This window comes from Stigmatopora argus, chromosome 3 (genome assembly GCF_051989625.1).
Source record: "Stigmatopora argus isolate UIUO_Sarg chromosome 3, RoL_Sarg_1.0, whole genome shotgun sequence".
NCBI lineage: Eukaryota > Metazoa > Chordata > Actinopteri > Syngnathiformes > Syngnathidae > Stigmatopora > Stigmatopora argus.
Window position 1 is genome coordinate 12,103,265 of NC_135389.1, and position 19,261 is coordinate 12,122,525.

The 19,261-nt window shown below is 41.3% G+C and overlaps 1 protein-coding gene across 8 annotated transcripts in view; it reads right to left on the reverse strand.

Moving 5' to 3' along the window:
- Positions 1-52: 52 nt before the first annotated feature.
- The window catches only part of LOC144071885 (cyclic nucleotide-gated channel beta-1), a 22,782-nt gene continuing 3,573 nt past the window's right edge, over positions 53-19,261 (reverse strand). For 2 of the 8 annotated variants that reach the window (XM_077597364.1, XM_077597363.1), the window contains exons 5-39: positions 19,188-19,209; positions 19,072-19,117; positions 18,901-18,991; positions 16,979-16,998; positions 16,799-16,904; positions 16,706-16,730; positions 16,524-16,614; positions 16,262-16,413; positions 16,110-16,173; positions 15,912-15,987; positions 15,821-15,845; positions 14,460-14,706; positions 14,124-14,273; positions 14,010-14,057; positions 12,304-12,374; positions 11,965-12,182; positions 11,792-11,819; positions 8,736-8,895; positions 8,636-8,650; positions 7,070-7,168; positions 6,829-6,986; positions 6,185-6,343; positions 5,823-6,031; positions 5,362-5,412; positions 5,080-5,166; positions 4,933-4,997; positions 4,076-4,198; positions 3,858-3,999; positions 3,598-3,757; positions 2,599-2,696; positions 2,435-2,518; positions 2,232-2,350; positions 1,999-2,145; positions 1,556-1,760; positions 53-1,082 (exon numbers count right to left, since the gene is read on the reverse strand). In XM_077597364.1, coding sequence (XP_077453490.1) covers positions 885-1,082; positions 1,556-1,760; positions 1,999-2,145; positions 2,232-2,350; positions 2,435-2,518; positions 2,599-2,696; positions 3,598-3,757; positions 3,858-3,999; positions 4,076-4,198; positions 4,933-4,997; positions 5,080-5,166; positions 5,362-5,412; positions 5,823-6,031; positions 6,185-6,343; positions 6,829-6,986; positions 7,070-7,168; positions 8,636-8,650; positions 8,736-8,895; positions 11,792-11,819; positions 11,965-12,182; positions 12,304-12,374; positions 14,010-14,057; positions 14,124-14,273; positions 14,460-14,706; positions 15,821-15,845; positions 15,912-15,987; positions 16,110-16,173; positions 16,262-16,413; positions 16,524-16,614; positions 16,706-16,730; positions 16,799-16,904; positions 16,979-16,998; positions 18,901-18,991; positions 19,072-19,117; positions 19,188-19,209 — 3,759 coding nt within the window. In that variant the 3' untranslated portion in view covers positions 53-884. The remainder of the gene's footprint in view (positions 1,083-1,555; positions 1,761-1,998; positions 2,146-2,231; positions 2,351-2,434; positions 2,519-2,598; positions 2,697-3,597; positions 3,758-3,857; positions 4,000-4,075; positions 4,199-4,932; positions 4,998-5,079; positions 5,167-5,361; positions 5,413-5,822; positions 6,032-6,184; positions 6,344-6,828; positions 6,987-7,069; positions 7,169-8,635; positions 8,651-8,735; positions 8,896-11,791; positions 11,820-11,964; positions 12,183-12,303; positions 12,375-14,009; positions 14,058-14,123; positions 14,274-14,459; positions 14,707-15,820; positions 15,846-15,911; positions 15,988-16,109; positions 16,174-16,261; positions 16,414-16,523; positions 16,615-16,705; positions 16,731-16,798; positions 16,905-16,978; positions 16,999-18,900; positions 18,992-19,071; positions 19,118-19,187; positions 19,210-19,261) is intronic. The other 6 variants (XR_013299766.1, XM_077597365.1, XM_077597369.1 and 3 more) reach the window with 6 other exon arrangements.

A 19,261-nucleotide genomic window follows, 5' to 3' on the forward strand; every position in this document is an offset into this window, starting at 1 on the left:
TCATTTTCACATCACACTCATGAATAATTAACAGGTTATTTTACAAGTCAAATCAAACGGTAGTCACTTTATTGAGAAATTATATTTATATACACACTGTACATCTGGAAAAACAAAATCATATTCCTCATTACCTCACCTAGCAAAAGAAAACCACTGCAGCATAAGCTATTTAAAGAAATGTTCTATGTACAACCATGTTATCAAATGTAATGTTCCAATACTCTCATATATACTTCCAATAGTATCTTAACCACATATTGACACAATCACTCCCCTCCAGGTCTCACTGTCATTGCCCACATGAGCATTGAAGTCCCCCAGCAGAATGAGGGACTCCCTGAAGGAGTACTCTCCAGCACCCCTTCCAAGGACTCCAAAAAGGGTGGGTACTCTGAACTGCAGTTTGGTGCATACGCACAAACGACAGTTAGGAGCGTATGCTTCCACCCGAAGACGGAGGGATGATACCTGCCACTCAAGGCAACCTAACTGCTGTAATTTTTAATAAAGGCTCAGGTAGAGCATGAAGATGCAGAGATGGGACCGACTTGCTATGGCTTCATCTCTCCTGGCCAATATCTTACCTTGGTGTCCGTGTTTACTGTCTCTAAACTTCCTACTTGTTGTGGTGAGGGTCTCTCCACCACTTAAGGCGTGATTCTGCCATGACGGCTATTGCCATCAATACAAGTCAAAGTAAGGCTTTTTTTCCATCTGCAGTACAAAAAAAACTAAACATTTTGTGGTCAACAACAGCAAAAACAAATGCCTTGTAGAGGTTGAGGGAAGATCATTTGTTCATAAAGTCTCAGTAAGTCAAAAATCCTTCTGAATATTGCTTTCTGTGCATCAAAATTGACTTTATCAATGGGGACTTCTTACTACTGGCACTCCTCCTTCCCATCCTCCTCCTCCTCCTCCTCAAATGAGCCATCATGCTTGTGATCCATTGGCAGCATGTCCTCGGTGAGGGAAAGCGACAAGTCCGAGTTTTCATTGAAGCATGCCAAGGTGGACAGAAACGTGGTGGAGCTAACCCGACTTGCGGAAGGCGTGGAAACGCAGGACGAGACGGACGGCTGCAAGAGAGTCAAAAAGTCAAAGTCAAAAGCCTTTATTGTCATTATACAACAGCTGTGTATAACGAAATTAATGGTGCTACTCCACAAAGTGTGTATTTCCCAATAAAAACATAAATAAGTCATTTAAAGTCAAATCCAGGCAGTTGTGGTTCTCAAATGTTTGAAACAGTTCTTGAACAAGAGATGGGAATCGCTTGTACTAGATAAAGTTAAATACAACTGAACTGTACTTGGTAATTGGTGGTATTAACTCATTAAATATTGTGTTAATCTACAATTTGTTTGAATTTACGATTTACATATTTTAGAAATTAAATATCCTCTCCATCCCAGAAAATTTATTTCAATTTGATTTGGCAACAAACAGGAAAAGTCGATGAGCATGATTCACTTAGCAAACTCTGCAAAGCAATGCAGTGGGGTTAGATCTTGAGACACTGAGCCAGTTAGACAGAAGGATGAAATACTACCTGCAGCGAGACATTGGACTTGTTGGTCTTCTCCTTGACTTGAGCCATGGCTCCTTTGAGTCCGGAGGACTTCTCAGTCATCTCCAGAGCTGCCCGGAGCAGTTTGGGAGTCTCGGGCCTGGTGATGCCGGCCTGAACTTGGGTTGTACCGGGTTCCTTGATGTTTTCTTTAGCTTCAGGCTTCTTCCCCTTGGTAAGCATTTTCCTGTGAGGGAAACATGAGACGGCAACTCCAATTTGGGGTCCTGTAAACGGACCTACACTTGCATTGCACCTTTCCACCTTGAACTCAAAGCGCTTTAACACGACATCGTCATTCACCTAAATAATGAGACAGCGTCTGGCTCAGGGCTACTCAAAAGGAGCAGGAATCAAACTTGCAACCTCTGGCTTGGGGATTGACTGATTACTCTAGGAGTTTTCTTTGGTAAACTTTTTTGTACCTGGCTTTCTTGCGCAGTAAATTCTTCGATTCCGGATAGTGGACTAGGATCTCGTTCAAGTCTTTCTTGTCCAGAATGAAGAGGTTGGCGAAGCCATGAGCGACGACATTGGCTGTCCGTCTATTGCCCCCGCCTACGGCGAGCAAACTGCCAATCAAAGAAAGGCGGATTGATTGGAATCCTCGAACACAGACACGCGTGGGATTTTAAAAGGATTCAACAACCATGTTAACCTAATCTCGCCAAAGACCGAGCCGGCGCTGAGAGTGACAAAAACCGTCTTTCCGTCTGCTCCTCCGACAACTTGTACCTCCCCCGCCTTGATGATGTACATCTCCCGACCGACTTCACCCTGTTTAAAAAAAAAAGAAGACATTTTGGTGACATAGTACTTATGCATTTTGCTTCGGTATTCAGACCTGTTTGTCCAAAGTACCTTTTTGCAGACATAATCGCCTGGCAGGTAGACCACGGATCGCAGGCTTTTTAACATGTCAAAAATCATTTGTTGGTCACAGCCCTGTCAAAAGCAAGACAATCACCCACGGCACAGTTCCGTCGCAGAGGACGTGAAATGTAGTAACAATGACAGAATTGTACCTGAAAGAGCGGCACCTTGCTGACAATGGAATAATTGACATCGATGGCGATGTCGAGACGCATTTTATCTGGCAACTGAGTCAGCAGCTCCTGCTCATCTGGAGGATGGACAGTGTTGAGAATATGAGTATCTCCCAGTCAAAATAGGTTAAAATCATTTCGATCGCCAGTTAATGAATTTTTGTGTAATGTTCTCTTATTCCTTTAAAAAAAAAAGTTTAATAAGAATTCTTTAAAAGGGTTAAAACAATATTATGATAACCAATTATAACAAAATCTTTACTCTAATTTGAAAACAAAAAACTGTAAATTTCAATACTAACTTGTTATTAAATGTAATTGAAAATATAAACTTCATAGAAAAAAAAACACCAAAAGAGGTTACACTCCTTTTTGTAATCTTTGAAAAATAGTGCATTTCTAATTATGTTTCATACAGTCCATTGATTTTAATCTTATTTTTAATTTTATTTAAAAATATTGAAATCAAACATGACCTTTTTCACCTAAAACTAAACTTTCATTTTTTCCATTTATCAACCCTTTACCTAAAAAAAGAAAAATACACATCAAATTTTCCCCAAATTTTGTAACCTAAACATTAAATAGCACGATTGATAGCTATATGAACCGCCTTGTCTATTTGCCTAAAAAATTGGTGCATCAACTCAGAATATATATTATTATTTTTATTTAATGATTATGTAAATGTTCATTTTTTTGTTTTTGTTGTTCTCTGTGCACTTCCGCACTTATTTACATTGTTGACTACATATTTATCACTTGTTTATTGATGATTTATTGTTATTAATGATTGATTGATTGATTGATTTGTTGTTGTTGTTATTGTTATTTGTACACTGTGTCGAAACTTTAAATCTCGTTATAATTGTATAATGACAATAAAAGCATTCAATTCAATACTGTACACCACGTATTACATGTCATCCAAATACTACTATATGCATTAAGGAGCTAAAACGTTACTCCTTTTCTTACCCAGCATGCCTTGTGACTGCCATGTGTAGTTGTACCATGTTTTGACTCTGTTCTGCACATCTTTGGGAATGCGATAAGATGACATGTATTTAATGGTATTGTCCATACAGGTGCGGTAATATGTCTGACTGGCGGTGGCTGCGCCAACTACATCACGCATCTAGAGGGGAGTCCAATAAAAACAAATTTAAAAAGTGCCTTTATGAAAAGTATCATTTTAGATGACTAGTTCATGATGATTGGCCTTTTCTCAAACCTACCTGCCCAATCATGATGGAAAAGACAAAGACGCCCACAAAGTAGTTGATGAGCTGGAAAACTATCTCAAACAGGGTGGTGGGGTCTGGCAAGCCGCCGATGGTGATGAGCGTTTTGACCGCAAAGTAGTAGCAACGGATGTAGCTGTGAGAGAAGACATTGATGTGAAATACATTTGATTTGATTCGATTACAGAACACGCCGTGTCGGACGCAGCCACCTGTTGCCTTTGCCGTCGTACACCCACTTGGTGGAGCCCAATCCTTTGTAGGCAGAGCCCCAATAGTAGAGACAGGCATTGCAGTGGAGACAGTAAAGAAGATACGTGGTGGTCCGGATCACCCTGAAATGGAGCAGAGTTCAATAAACAGATTTACTGACATTCCATTAAATCATTAAACAACTTGAAAATGGCAAATTTTGTAATTCAAAGTTTAACCATGCCAATAATAGATAGTAGACGCTACATAACAAATTAAATCAGTCTCTTATTCATTTTTGTTTATGGTTTCCCTCATGGCGCCATCATAAATGTGAACCTATAGTAAGTATATACTGTACATATACTTTTATATAAGTTAAATAGTTTTATAAAAGTATATACAAACAGTATAGTATATATATATTATGTATATACTGTAAGTGTACCAGCTCGTATTGTACCAAATTGAACAACCCCTGGTTTTGAAATTATTTTTAGTTGGTAATTGTTTTAGTCTCCTTTACTTGCATGAAATAGTTTTAGGATGTTTTGTGAGCGTGCCCATGAAAATGGTCTTAAATCTTTATTCTAATTGCTCTTAAAATGTTTGTTAATTTCTTTAAAAAAAATCCAGCTTTTGGTATTCATGAAGTTGATGCTTTTGAGGGCCGGAAAAATGAATATGGTGAGCCAGTTTGGCTCGTAGGACCTGAGTTTGACACATGTAAACCACAACTAGATGATATTGGGATATAGACTAACTATAACCTGCAGTGATAGACTATTATCAAGTTAATTATTTATGCTTCTCGTGTTCTTTGGCCAAAATGTAATGATCAAGCAGATAGCCTACTCCTAAGAAAAAAAATGCTCACCTGTAGACATAAGCTTTGGTCAAGATGGCCTCTAAACGCTCATTAAATTCAAAGAATGAGTTGATCTGGGCAGCATTGACAGAAAACAGGTATTTAGTGTTTTGGATATTTGAAAAGAACATATTTCTTCCTAATTAAAATGCTTACCTTGAGTAACCTGGGTAGGCGTAGAAGAGGATTGATGCCAGTTTTAAAATAGAAGAGCTCCAGAGGAAGAAGGCTGACCACATCAAACTGCAAAAAACAAGGCGTATCCTCACTGATAGTTTCTGGGCAAGGTTTGACATAAAATAACTCTTTTCAACCGTGCAAAAATAATATTATTATAGATCCATCTGTCCATTCGTGACGCAGCTTTTATCATTTATGTGCGGGAAGCTGAGGCCTACATTGAAGCTATTATTACAAATGAATAAACATCTCACCCACTTTGAAACGATTGGTTTTCATGTAATTGCTTCTCATTTCTTTTGTATCACTCTGTGAAGAAAAGACAAAAAAAAAATACGTCAAATCACTCATAACAAAGACGTAACAACTTTTGAAGGGCATTCTAAGAGAAAATCAAACACAAAATCCTTCTACTTTTATTTGTTGAACAGAAGATGCTAGTATTATATACACATATATTTAAAATATATACGTATTATAAAGCCTTTGGCTACCATTGACGTAGATAGGCATCCAGTCCCACTGGATTGGACGTACTTCTCCGTCAATGGCAGTGAAACATGATCACTACTACTATCAATGGTTGTGAATGAGTTAGGGCTACAAGCAACAACAACAGAAAAAATATAACATTTGAGCTTATTGTGCTGGCCATATTGAAAGATATTTTCCAAATTGCCACACATGCAGTTTGCAGACCTTTGCATTATGGCACTCACCACTATGTCCCCTCCACGGACAAACTGCAGGCGTGGTTGGAAGACGGTGATGTCCAAAATGTAAATCAGATCACAAATGTAGTCAGTCAGCAACCAGTAGTAAATATTGCCTGGCGTCTGGTAGGGGAAAGCCCAGCGCACTGGGATGAACCAAACGTTCCAGTTCCATGCCAAAGACACCAAAAACATCCACAAGACGTACATTAAATCTGAGGGAAGAAGCACACAAAGGGGATGGAGAAAGTCCCGTTGGCATGACGGAGCAGTAGAATCTTATCTTTGGAACTTAGGTCAATGAAAATTAAAATAAAATCTGAGTGCGGGAATGGAGACCAAGCAGGGAGAGGGGGCGGGCTTCTCACTGGTGAAAGGGTCGATGCTGGTTGGAAAGCGGTAGCGGACAAAGCCTCTCGTCCGTCGAGGGGATTTCACCTGATGGTCGGATATGTGCGGATCACCCTCAGCTCGTTCTTCCTCCGCATCTGCGGCGGAAGGTTGTGGTCCCGCCGCCCGTGGGGGAGCTGAAGAACACATGGGAGGCTTTTTCAACCAGGACTACATTTTAGATATTAATAGTTAGGTTTTGGAGACAGACATTCAGTCAATTGAATGGGAATATAATAAGATTATTATGCCTTAACCTTTAGTTTGCCCTATAAAAAAATGTAAAACCCTGAATCAAAATATTATTCTTTTGTCAATTGGTGTGAAAACAGTTGTTGTTGTTTTTTACCTTTTCATGCATAATGTTTTTTTTTTTCCAACTTTATTGGGTACTTATTTAAATCATTGTCTTACCATTGACACCATTTGACATCTAATCTATTTTGACAGAAAAGGGCAATTAAACTGAGTAGCAACAACCATCAAATGATAGAATTTAAGGAGAAACCACTTACAGAAATGCATTGTGAGAGGTGAAAATATTTGTTTCAATTATATTTATTATTGAAATGAATTTAAAGTACTTTCTACACACATTTATAAAAATGTGTGCATCACTCACAGGGGATGATGACGCTGTCCTCATCAGAGCTGTCAGGATCGATCAGCTTCTCCTTGGCTATCTCCGTCCTCTCTTTAAACATTCGGACCAGCTCCTGAAGACGCTCGTTGACCGCCGTGCTCGTCTGACTGGCGGAAGAAGACGGACGCTCTCGCAAGCTTTAGAATAAAAAAATTTAAAAAAAATTAAACAAAAAGTGCGTTGTCAGGAGGACCGTCCGCGTGGGCCGTCCGATACTCACGGGTCGTCGGAGCTGTGGATGCTCGACTGGCTTGCCCAGGCTCGTACAGGGATGCTCACCTCCTCGTCATCATCTTCACTTTGAGAATGCAGCCTCCTACTGTTACAGGTAAAAATAGTTTGGGATAATTTGGTCACTGGTTCTTCTTGTAAATGACAATGGGATCGTGTATCAGTAAGTGAAGGCAAAATCACAAGACAAACAAACTCTAGAGCAGATAGATTCATCATTCAAATGTCTTGTGTTTTTGTCCAGATTGTTTTTATGTTTCCTCCACTACTGTTATGCATGGTTGGAATGAAATTTAAGAAACATGGGGTGAATTTAAAAAAAAAAGGAAGGGGGAGGTCCAGAGACAAAAATCAAGAGAAGATTTAAAAAAGAAGAGACATTCCATAACATGTAGTGGACAGAATGACACAGCCAGACTGCAAGGCTGATGCATCATTTTATTGACTTTTGCCTCTTTATGTTGACAAACATAAAAACATGAGGTGAAATGACAACGGGACTATTTGTAAGGAGTCACACTCACGACAAACGACGATATCAACACAATCCTTCCAACTCATCACAACAAAATTGTGTTCTGCAAAGACCGTGTGCACGGGATGAACTTTCAATTGTGTTTTGATCATTTAATTTGTTATTTATTGCCCATTTCACGTCCCTTGTTGTCTGGAGGGGCCAATCCCTTTGCCAAGTTTCCTATTTCCTTCTGTTTTGGGGTGGTTCCGATAAGTGGATTTTGTAAATTCTTTCAACTGTCGGCCCGTGAAGCCCTTTCAGACATTTATTTAGATTAAAGGTTAGTGTATGAATAAGTGTAGCTTGATGTTTGTTTTCAGACCATCACATTGTCCTTAACATCTTTTGCACCTTTCAAATCTGCCCTAAAGTACAGTAATGTAAATGAAACTTATTTAGACCTCTGATAGGGGAGATAATGATGTTTAAACAAAATAAAAATAACAGTGCTTACGAGCGCAGCCATTTTGTGATGTCACTTATACCCACACATACTCACTAAGAGACTTGAGTGCAGGTGCAATTGGTAATGGGAGTGACTCATGTCACGGGATGCGCATAGTCGTATTTTATTGGCTAAAATAGTAACGGCATTTATAAAATATCTGCCTGTATTAAGGTCAGCAACTTCCTGGAAAGGCTGGCTTTTTGTTACGTTTTTCCTCATTATTACACACCAGATGGATAAAATTTTGTTATTTATCAATTTACCAAACATTTTTGGATGCACTGGATTAAGGGGCTGTTTTTACTTTAGACATCGTGTGCAACGGCATTTGCGGGACATTAATACCAAACACAGCACTGCAAAATAAGGGACAAAAGAGGGCAGAAGGGACAGCTTTGCTTGACAAGGAAAAGATGAACCATTCAGCTCAATTCTGCTGATTTAATCTAAACAAAATCAGCTAATTGTGGGGGGAAGGATTCACTTCCAGGCAAGCAAGTTTAATGTAATTATGTGAAGCTACATGTCATTGCATGAATGTCTTGAAGCTCCACATATGAAAATGTAAACAATCCATGCAGCCTTCTTACTCTTTTTCTCCTTTGCTGCCGATGGAAAATGAGGAGAAAATACTCAGAAACTTTTTAACACATATTTGCTTGTACGTATATAGTTAGCTGTAACTCATACCTCTGTCGACCTCCTGTTGGGGTCACGGGGACAGTCAGGGTTGTTATTCGGAGGTCCTGCGCCTTAGGGGGTTGCTCTCTTTTTCCCTCCCCGGCTTCCTCTCTGTGAGAGTCGACATCCTCAACGTTGACGGCTGGACGGAGGCTAAGTCGAGAACTTTCTGTGGAGTTTAGAGGGCAAAAGCGTGGTGTAAAAGCATTTTCTAACAGGGTTCAAGTTAAAAAAAAATCATAAAACCAACTGTAAAAATGAGATAATGCCTTCCTACGTGTCAATTTTAAGATTTCAATCATTTTTTTTGTAGTAATACACATTTGAAAATGTATATCTACTGTTTTTCCTGTCTTTTAAATAAAATACACATGAAAAAGAGAATATATAGTTTTTTACTGTTTATTTTTTTTAAATGACTGTTTGTCTTTTTTTTTTTAAATGACGATTACTGTTTTTCGTTCGGGTTTAACGGTCCAATTCTGGCAACTACAACTTAGATTTTTTTTCTTGAATGTAGCAGCCAAGCAGGACAAAGCAGGGAAAAATGTAATCCTTGAGTGTCTATATTTAGGCCATCTGGACGCATATTCTGATAGCTCATTACATAGACTGATCAATCTGGATCATCTGGTTTAGCTCTGCCTCCCTCGTTAATTCATTGGCTGCCAATGACGGCGGTGGAAGTACCATTCCAATGAATTGGGGAGGGCGAATGGTCATTTGATCAGGAGTTAGGTCTATATTTGTCAATGGCTCGGAAACATTCATTCATTTGTCCTTTGAACCGTTTATCCTCACGAGGGTCGCACAGGTGCTGGAGCCTATCCCAGCTAACTGTGGGCAGGAGGAAAGTTACACCCGGAACTGGTTGCCAGCCAATCACAGGGCACAATTGGACTAAAAAAAACTATTCGTGCTTACGCATTTTGGAGTGCTCAATCCGCCTACCATGTCGCAATTTTTGCTCAAGGGAGATCAGAGCCCGGGATTGAACCCTTGAGCTCAAAACTGCGAGTAGAACCTGCTAACCTCTCCTCTAGCGGGTCGCCGCACTGAAACTCATCTCATTTCAGCTCATTTTCTGAACCGCTTTATCCTCATTAGGGTTGCAGGGGGTGCTGGAGCCAATCCCAGCTGTCTCCCGGCCAGAGGCGGGGGACACCCTGAATCGGTGGCTAGCCGATCGCAGTGCACAAGGAGACAAACAAGCATTCACACTCATACCTAGGGGCAATTTAGAGTGTCCAATTAGCCTAGCATGCATGTTTTTGGAACGTGGAGGAAACCATAGTACTCAAAGGAAACCCACGCAGGCCCGGGGAGAACATGCAAAATCCACACAGGTGGACGTGACCTGGATTTGAACCCAGGACCCCAGAGCTGCGAGGCTGACGCGCTAACCACTTGCTCCACCGGGCCGCCGCACTGAAACTTGGTCGTTAAAAATTGTCAGACTCGCAGATTCACCTGTACGTCTTATTGACGAAACGGGCGAGCCGTCTTCGATGAAAAAGGACGGGTTAGAGAGACCGGAAAGCTGGCGAGGCAGGGAGCTGAGGTGCTTGGACGGCGGGCTGACGATTGGCGGCAGGCGGGGGTACATGGGGACATTTGGCAAGTCGAGGGTGCTGGTGCTGGGCGAGGACGGAGATGGGGAGCGGGAACGCAGCTGCGGAGGAAGAGGAGGAGGAGGAGTAAAGGGGTTCAGTTCCAAGTCCTGCTTTTGTTTTTGCTGTTGTCGTCTTTTAGGCATCTTGAGGTACGAGGCTGTTGAGGCGGCTCCGGATGTTGCCGAGACGCTCCCGCGCTCTGCTGGGAAATTGGGAGAGCTTCTGCGGAAGGTTGGCCAAGTTCTCAGAGACGGCGCTGAGACCGGAAGCGACCGTGGTGGCGGCGTCGGAGACCACGGGCAAGAGCTCGCTCAAACCGCGGGCCGCGTTTCGGGGAACCTGCGTGAGTCGGATCTGAGAGAACTCTTGGCGCAGCTCGGGGGGCAGAGAGGGCAAACGCTCGGTGAGGTCGGACAGCTGGGCGGGGAGTTTAGGCATGGGCGGGATCTTGGGACGTGAGATGCCGTTCTCTTTGAAGTAGGCGTTGATATTGCCCAGGCACTCGGAGGTGAGAGGGAAGCGCATCAGGCAGCTCTTAAATGCATCGCAGCTTAACGGCGCTATAGAGGAGACAAGTGGAGAGTTATATGTTGCCAAAATCCTGCTCGACTCCTTGCTGAGCTCAGGTCATTCGTGAATTGGAGGACATTCTAACTATAAAATTCTGGAGGAAAAAAACTTTCACTTTTCTGCGCCATATTCCGTATTGTAATAAGCTTTCAAAAGCTTTATTTTCGTTCTATAAGTCGCACCTCTTTTGTATGAACTTAGAATGTCCTCTAATTCTGAAATGAGCCATTCCTATAAAGTAATGTTTTCTATTAGCACAACAGCAGCCAAAGAAGGGATGGACAGTGCAAAAATGCGCACCTTTCCACCCAAACCAGGTGCATAGTCTCTAGAGGTGAATAGTAGTAAGATTTTCAAAGTCATATTTGAATATCCTCTCACCTCAGAAACTTTCATTTAAAGTTCTGCGTTTTAAAGATTTGCGTCAATGTGTGTTTGTAAGCAGGTCCATCAGAACGCCGAAATCAGCTAAAATATTCATCGCAATGGACTTTATTGAGCAGCTTCTACCACGATTACTGATGTCAGCTATTAAATTCAAAATCATGCCCGTCCGGCATGTTGGTGATGCCATTTTTGATAAAATGTCAAAATGAAGGTCAGAAGACTGCTAATGTGAACGATACATGGTTGTTCAGGACTTTTGACAGGTAAATATCCTTTGTGCGTTCTTTGGCAATTTTGTCATGTCTTTGCTTTTTTTTCGCCAAAATTAGAAGGAGAAAAAAAAATACTCCAATTCTGATCAGCTTTTAAAAATCTGCAGATTTACAAGTGTGCCAACTTAAATAATTGCATTTGCAACTATTTCTCAAAGACTGGTTCCAGTGCAATGTTTCACAAATGAAATTTGAGCCGCTAGAACCTAGAACTAGAACCTACCCTCACACTCGTCTTCAGCGGTCTCTTCCTAAAAAAACATAAAACATATCAACATTGGCAAATTGCATGTCAAAATCTCATCTGTCATTTACCGTATAAACGATGACTATGTCTCACAGGGATAACACAGCAGTAAATTCTGTAAATATGTTAAATGAATGCGTGTCCATTACTTTTTGATCAGTCTTGGCCTCTCGGGTGTCTTTGTCGTCCTTCTGTGGCTGCTGGGTTATAGGCTGAACTTTTGGAAGCTCCTCTTGGCTCTCTGCCGCCACGTTTTGAACAGTTTCCGGCTCAATCTCCTTCACCGGCTCAAGTCTGGGAGGCGGAGAGGGCGATATCGCTCTTGGCGCAAGTTCCTCGGCAGGCTCTTGTTTGTTTTTCACTTGAACTTTTGTGGAATAGAAAAGATAAGGTTAGCCTATCATGTAAGTATTGCTTATGTAGAGCTGTCCTATAGTACGTATATACGTGTTAATGTGCAATTTAGGCGAGTGTCTGCAGTTGTTTACCTTCCTCGATGATGGTCTGCTCTTCAGTTGTGCTTTCTTCCTGCTCCACAACAGGCTGAAGCTCCTCTTTTCTGTGGGCAGGAAGCGTTATTCTTCATTTTGACTAAAAATGTATGTATATATTCCCAGTTGGTGGCGTTGTGATTGGGATTGCCAATGTTTGTCTGTCATTATGTGTGCTCTACGACTGACTGGCGACCAGTCAGTTGGGATAGGCGGTGTTGAAACCAGCTAACTTTGGGCTAACGGCAGACTGCATCCTAAACTGGTCACCAGTTAGTCTTAGGGCATACGAAGAGCCATTCGTACGCACACTCACATTGCCACCAAAGTCAGTTGAATGTACAACTAATCCATCAGCGACTTTCATGAAGAAAATATGAACAGTTTTGATTTTCTTGTTCTTTGGAACCATTGATAATGCTGTATTTCGCACATGCCTGGCTAATTCACCTTTACTAACTTCAAGATAAACACTGTTGAAAACTCATGAGGCTTGGCAAACATATTAAAAAAATGTCCAAAGCATGGTCTGCAAAAAAAAGTCCCATAATTGCACTCCGGACCATGAGTTTGACACCCCTGATATAAACAAACTACTGCTTATTCTCGTTGTTTTTATAATCATAGCCTTTTTTCCCTTCAACCAATGCATACATTGCTCACTGAAAACCGATATTTGAAATGTTCATTTGCAAAATAATAATTGACAAGTTCCAGACACAAAGTAATCCCTTCCTCTTTCCACACCATAATTACCGTAACTCAAACCCAGACTGGAAATACAAATGGCAGTATGTGCTGACATGGACTTTCCCCACTTTTAATTAGCGTGAATGTGATGCGCCCTTGGTTGCGACAACAGATGACTAAGCTTGCCTTGACATTTAACATTAAGTTTAACAATATTAATATCCAAATGGCAAAGGTGGGCTAGGATTTCATAAGCATCAATTGATAACATAAGACTACATTCACATATACGTTATACTCACTTTATCCATCAACGTTCCTGACGCTTTTGTTGTGAGGCCCAAAAAAAATCGGTCAAGCATCTCTTCGATAAATACACTACATTTCCAATTGTCCTTAAAAGGCAGTCACACCACAGGCTAATGTTTGATTTTCATTTTTGTCAGTCTTCCTCTTTACGTGACAGAACAGCAGCAGCAGGTGTGCAGGTTACCGTGGGAACCACGGCGAGAGAGAGAGAGAGAGAAAGTGGAAAGGATGGTGTGTGAAAGAGGGGGAGGGCGGATTTTGACGTCGCTAGGGGAAGCTGCGGTTGCTAGGGGACCATGTTGTCATACCGAGGCAACGCGTGGCGGGTCACATGACCGGGCAGCCTTGGGATTTGGAACGGCATCAGCATACTGATTGCTAATCAGATCAGGGCAGTCGGAATTGAATTTGGATTTGAGGGTTAATCACACGGTGTCTGCGTTGACATTGCTGTGAATGCAATACAATTTGATCGTATAGGTTAGGAGAATATGACCTTGCATTATAAAAATGTATTCCGTTTATCACATCAGATGAACTTCACTCAAGTGCGAAGAAAGAAAGTTCTCGATGCTCCTGCCTCACACGCTTCTCTGTCCTCTGATATTATATATATTTTCACGTTTCTCTCAAATTGATTACGGTGTCTCAAAAAGACAAAGAAAACGTAATGGTCTTAAATGATTGGAAGGTTTGTAACTTACTCTACGTCGTGATGATTGACTTGTTCTTCCTCTTGTAAAACTTCCAGTCTGAAAACAGAAAGCAGCGCATCACATCACGTGTCGGCTTTGAGTGCAACGGAATGGAGGGCGTACTCGGCGTCAGGTTCTTCCAGCAACTCTTGACTCCCCAGAGAGAGTTTGATGGACTGACCCTCACTGGCGAGCTGCCGGACCGCCATCTCAGCCGTCTGCCTGGCCACTTCTGCCGCCATGAGGGCCATCTCCACGCGCTCCTGCTGCAAACTAACAAAAAGAGTTGCACAACGGAGGCTGTATTGAAGGAAGCTACACATACTAAAACATGAGCAATGATAAATTGATTTCCAAGACCTGATGTGTCATAAATGTTACTAACTACCACCAGACAACAACTTGTAGCCAGTCCCTCACAGCCCTGTAGATGGATGGATTTGACCCTCGAGAGCCTACCGTTCTTCCATGGTGGCTAAAGCCACACCTTCTGCCTCCCGCTTGATACTCTCAACGAATGGCGTCCAGCGGCCCGTCTGGGTCTCGGCATCCTCCTGAAGAATTCGAACCAAAGCCGGTTGGGAAACCGGCAGGTGCGAAGAGGAACTGCGTCGTCTCCTCTGCGTGGTGGCCCGTTGCGTTTGGGGGGCCTCGTTGTCCGACTCAACATCTTCTAACACCATGTCAGGGTCGAGCTGGGTGGACGCTGAGAGAGATCATTTTGTTTGGAAGGTGACATTTGGACATTTCTTCTTGCTCACGAGGTGACCAGCACAAGAAAACTCACATTGGCTCACAAAGTGACTCTTTATTCATTCCCGCATCTTTAAATTACGGTTTGTTCACATATTTGTTTCAATTTGAGAAGGAGAGGATGTTACACACCACAACACACATTCACAGGCCACATTTCACAGTTCAAGGCCAAAAACAGAAATCAAGCGAATCTAAAACAGGCCTTCAGCAAACTAATTCTAATGTTTTCTTACATATGACCAGATTTGCTCGATAAAGTCTAATGGAAGTCAGCTTTGGTTATATAATACTATAAATATTACATAGTATATTTCAATTTTATCCCTTATTATTCAGTAAAAATGGGGTTAAAAGTAAAAATATACTTAACGTGTTATAAAAATTAAGTACTATAATGCGTAGCTGCCATATAATTATATTTAGCATATATGAATGATTTCCTTCAAAATATACATTTTTTTAAATGAATTTCTTATTTAGATGTGACTTATAGGCATGAATGTAACAGAAAAGAATCCTGTACAACAAATGGGCTGCCAGTTTCAATGGATTGCACTTCTATCGCCATCAATGGCAAACATTGAGCTAACCTATGCAATATGATTTTGGTATGTGGGGGGGATAAGTTACTCAGTGGGGAACATATTATGCATGAACGTATGATATGACTTTAGTTTAGACAAATCTTATACATTCATATTCAACTGTATTGAGTACAGTAAGGTGAGTTGTCTACTCGTTACATTTTCAAGCTGCCTTGATTAGATTTGCATAGATATTTAAAAAAGAAACTGCAGTAGCGCCACATTGATTAACGTTGACAGGCAACTGTACGTATGTATGCGTGAAAACGGTAGCGTCCCCCAGTCGTCTCCTCCTGCTGTTCAAGGGGCTCGCAGCGCCTTCCCCCCTGAAACAGAAGGAGAAGAGGTACTGAGTTAAGCTCTCAACTAGCACTTCTGCCCCCACTGGGTTGAACTGAACTGCGAAATGTGGCTTTGGAGGGGATAAATTAACTAGCGATGGAAGTGTCTAATACTGAATAGATCTATAAAACAACTCACCTTTTTTGAGAATGTCTGCCGCGGCCTGAAAACGGAGAAGATCGTGTTAGCACATCAGGGTCGAAAGAAAAAAAGAGCGGTCCAAGCTTACCTCCGCGTCGTTTGAGGCCGGAAGAACAGGCTGAGGGAGCTTCAAGCCAAGCCCTGACACGAACCAACCGACCACCCTGAAAAGAAAGTGAAATGAACTCTATGTAAGCACTGAAATAAAAATGCTGAAAGCAAGTGAACATTTTCAAATGTTTTTTTGAATTTTCGCTCTGTGAAAGACCAAAGGAGGGCAACCTACGCTGAGGTTTTGCTCTCAGTGTCCAGTGAGATTCCACTGAGAGATTCAGGTGGCGGAGAAAGAACTGCAAGGGAAAAGACGGGAAACAAAGCAAGTCAGTGAACAAGCGACTGAGGCACTACGGTTAAGTCTAAGAATTTGAGTATTCCCACCAAGGAATTTAAAGTATGTACTTTTGTCCAAAGATGAGCGAGGACTCTTTTTGGGTTTCGGCTCAAGGGGCACAGAACCCGCGGGGATTAGAATCGGCTGCGGAATCTGCTGCTTTAACCATGTCACCACGCTGAAGCCCGGAAAAACAGTTCTATTTGTTTCAAATGTTGGCCGTCATTCGCACATGGATTGGACGTCCACGGCCGTCAGTGGCACCGAAACATAATCGCTCACTGCCAGCCCTCGATGGCAAACACTCACTTTGGTGGGAACATAGACTGGCTGTCGTCTTCCTCTCCCTCATCTTCTGACACCATCTCCACTACTGGGATATGTGGTAGCGGGTCAAAATCTGGACAGAATATTAGTAGACTTTTTGCAACAATGTGTAATGTCACGCAAATCAAAAAATAAATGCAGCAGAAAATAAATATTTGACATACCTGGCATTGTTGAGACTTCATACACCTGCAACAGAATTGATCCGTTTTTGAAGCATGCAATGCGTCAAGAAAAAGTACAGATTTGCATCTCACCTCTGTGTGCTCTTCTGGGTCACGATCTTGGATTTCTCTGTACTTCTCGTCGGGCTGCGGCAGAACCTTGGTCAGGCTGGTCGTGACCCAACCCATCACTCCCGTCCTGAGACGAAAACGCACGCTATTTAGCCACTAAAGACATCCAAGCAATGTGCACGCCATGGAATAGAACCTCACCTTTCTCCATCTCCTATAGACTGGTGAGGAGAAATAGAAAGATTACACGATAAATGATTTTCTGCGTAATGGGACAGGCAAAAGCAAGTATAAATGACCTTCATAGGGCTCTGTGAATGTTAAAACTAGGGATGGGAGTCAATTAAAAAAAAAAACATTCTTCGGATGCTTTTGTAATGAATTTTCGGGATTAATAACATCACACATGAATTGCAATTCAATTGAAAGAGTGAAAAAACAATTATTTGAGGAAAATCTAAAGTGCGATTTTACATCTTTTTTCTAGAACAGTTCAACATTTAATTGGTCAAAATAAGAAAAAAGAAACTTTGTATTTCTTGTAGAAGAAACAGAATGGTATACAAATAATTTATTATTATAATTTATTATATATAAATTTCCAACATGGCGCCGTTGACGCGGGAGCCAGGTGGAAGTAGCTCTGTACACTCTTGTTTTTCGTGATTTACAGCCCTTCTATCTTTTTTTTAATTACATTTTAATATTTCTTAATACTACATTCCTTTTTACTTTACTTTGTACTTTATACTTTTTGCTTTAATGTTTTTACAACTTCCCTTGTTCTGTTAGCATGGCTTCTTTCTGCTACTTCTTTTTTTTGAACCATTCAGCCATGCCTACGCTGTCACACACATGGGACTAGCTGTTACAATACGCAGCGGAAAGAGCAGCACCTCGGTGCCGCCGGGGATTCGGAGCTGGACAAAAGTGCCGGGAGAAGAGGCAACGCTTCTGACCAACCATTCCATCGTGGGATAAGATGGAAGAGCTGTCGGCGCTTACTAGCAACGGAGTCGAGGTGCCCTACTCTGCTACTGTTGTCTTCAGCTCCAGACTACTGAGGAACTGTGCGGATAAGCTTGGAAGAGTGACTCTGCATATTCTCTATCTCGGTCACAGTCTGCAGAAGTTCCCCATCTTGTGGAAGACTTCCTGTGTGTGTTTCCAGTTTTTGTTTCCATTTACTTTGATTTGCTTTGTACTTTTTGCTTTTGCTTTGTCGTTGTGCAGCCTTTGCGACTGTACTGTCTAACTTATAACTATGCCTTTTCTTGCTACTGTCGCAATGAAATTTCCCGAATACGGGATGAATAAAGTTATCCAGATAAATGGTATTTTGCAAAGCCTAAAAGTAACTTATATAGATTTGCAGAACCAATTTTTCAAAACAATCCATCTTTTGTAGCTAAAATTTGCTTACTCAGATTTCTCCATTTCAGTAACCATAAACTAACCTTAATGTAAATTGATTTGATATACCAGAAAATTGAGCACTGACAATGGATGAAACATATTTTTTTTAACTTATCAAATATTTTGTAATTAATTCATACTTAGTCCTAGTTTAAAAACAAAATCCCACGGTATACGAGCACATCCATTTTGAGACATCACTTCTACCCACGCACATAATCACATATCTCTCGGATACACTGTTAAAAGGAGCATGGGACGATGGGTAATAATGATGTCAAAAGGAAGGGCGGGCAATCTGCAATACTCTTATTTGATTGGCTAAAACTGAAAAATGACTGCTACCACTTACAATCGCCACTTAATGAAAATACCATTATTTACATTGTTCACCACTCTTTCAGATCAGGAAAAACTAAATCTGCATTTTTTTTTTCTATTTCAATTCTTCCCACCGAGATGCCCGTTGTCTGTCCTTTTTTCTACTCATGAGAACTAATGTGCAGTAATACCTCGTTTATCATGGTCAATATGTTCCAAGACATTCAGCAATAGGTGAATAACCGCGATGTAATAGACTGTTTTTATTGTGTCTATTTAATATTATTTGGATTTTTTAAACCCCTCTAATAATCTGCAGAGTGTGCCTGATGAGCATCACATTCCTTCTTCATTCTTCAACTATAAAAAAAATCTGAACGACTCACCTTACTGTCCAAATGGGGGCTTCCGGCAGGCTGAGGCAAGGCGCTGGCAAAGCCATTGGACAGCCAACCTAAGACCCCTGCCTGAGACTGACTGTGGGGGAGGTGGGCAGAGAAAACAGCACATTTATGTACGTACTTTTTAAAGAATTTAAAAACTTGGAAAAAAAATACCTGTCCTCTGATGCATCACTTGAGTTCTTCAGTGGAGGACTCTTGACTGTGTTAGATCATTAAAATGAGAAAAATCAATACCCGCACAAGAAATACAAAATATAAGTTATGCTCACCATCTCTACTTTTGCATCGCTGCTGTTTAATGTACGACAAAGAAAAGGGTTCAGAGTATATTAAAGAGTATACA